Source organism: Temnothorax curvispinosus, unplaced genomic scaffold (genome assembly GCF_003070985.1).
Source record: "Temnothorax curvispinosus isolate PA1 unplaced genomic scaffold, ASM307098v1 QBEX01001353.1, whole genome shotgun sequence".
NCBI lineage: Eukaryota > Metazoa > Arthropoda > Insecta > Hymenoptera > Formicidae > Temnothorax > Temnothorax curvispinosus.
Window position 1 is genome coordinate 1 of NW_020211133.1, and position 1,058 is coordinate 1,058.

Below are 1,058 nucleotides of genomic sequence, written 5' to 3' on the forward strand. Positions count from 1 at the left end.
ACTACAATATACACAATGTGGCGAGCGCCAAACATACCGCCCACCAAAATACACCGTGATGTATTTTATAACTTTAAGATCCGTATCAGTCGCCGGTGGAGCCGGGCCCATCGGCAAAATGCACAGTTTCACCAGGGGACGCGAGATCGTCGAGCCATCCGCCACCCGCACCGTGGCGACACGCGGGACGCCATCGCTACCCGGATGTAGCGCCTCCACTCGCCCACGCCTCCAACGCAGAGGGGGCATGTTGGCGTCCTTGATGAGGACCAACAAACCGACAACGAGTGGATTGACCGAAGTTCACCACTTGGGAAGTTGTTGCAGCGTATGGAGGTACTCATGGTGCCAGCGCTTCCAGAAATCCTGGTGGATTCGCTGAACGAGCTGCCATCGATACAGACGATTCACCGGCAGCGGAGTTACGTTGTGAGTGGGAACGGATACAAGGGGTTCCATCGTGAGGAAATGGCCCGGAGATAGGACCTCGAGGTCCGAAGGATCGGTGCTCATGGGGCAGAGAGGTCGGGAATTTAAGACGGACTCGACTTGAGCGAGAACAGTAATGAACTCCTCGAGCGACAGGACTTGATCCCCCACCACCCGTCGCAGATGAGTTTCGAAGGATTTAACGCCCGACTCCCAGAGGCCCCCGAAGTGGAGCGCAAAGGGAGGATTAAATGACCACTTTATCTTCTCGCGCTCCGCCGCGAGGCTCATATTTGTTTCTAATTCGCGCGCGGCGCCCACGAAATTGGTGCCGCAGTCACTGTAAAGGAGTGAGCAGCGTCCGCGTCGCGCCACGAAGCGTCGCAACGCAGCGAGGAAGGAGTCCGTAGAGAGCGAAAAGACTACTTCGAGATGTATAGCTTTAACCGTGAAGCAGACGAAGAGGCAGACATACGTTTTGAACGAGGAGACTCCCCGAGCTCGGCGAGTAACCAACGAGAATGGTCCCGCAAAATCGACGCCGGTAATCGAGAACGGTTTGGCCTAACGAACTCTTTCGGCCGGCAGGGTCGTTATGTTGGGTTGAGCAGCATGCGGACTGGCTCGAA

General features: G+C 56.2%; 1 protein-coding gene across 1 annotated transcript; it reads right to left on the reverse strand.

The window, feature by feature from the left end:
- Nucleotides 1–303: 303 nt before the first annotated feature.
- Nucleotides 304–720, reverse strand: LOC112462898. The gene has a single exon (XM_025028968.1). It carries the CDS (start codon nt 718–720, stop codon nt 304–306), a length of 417 nt encoding a protein of 138 aa, XP_024884736.1.
- Nucleotides 721–1,058: the final 338 nt, after the last annotated feature.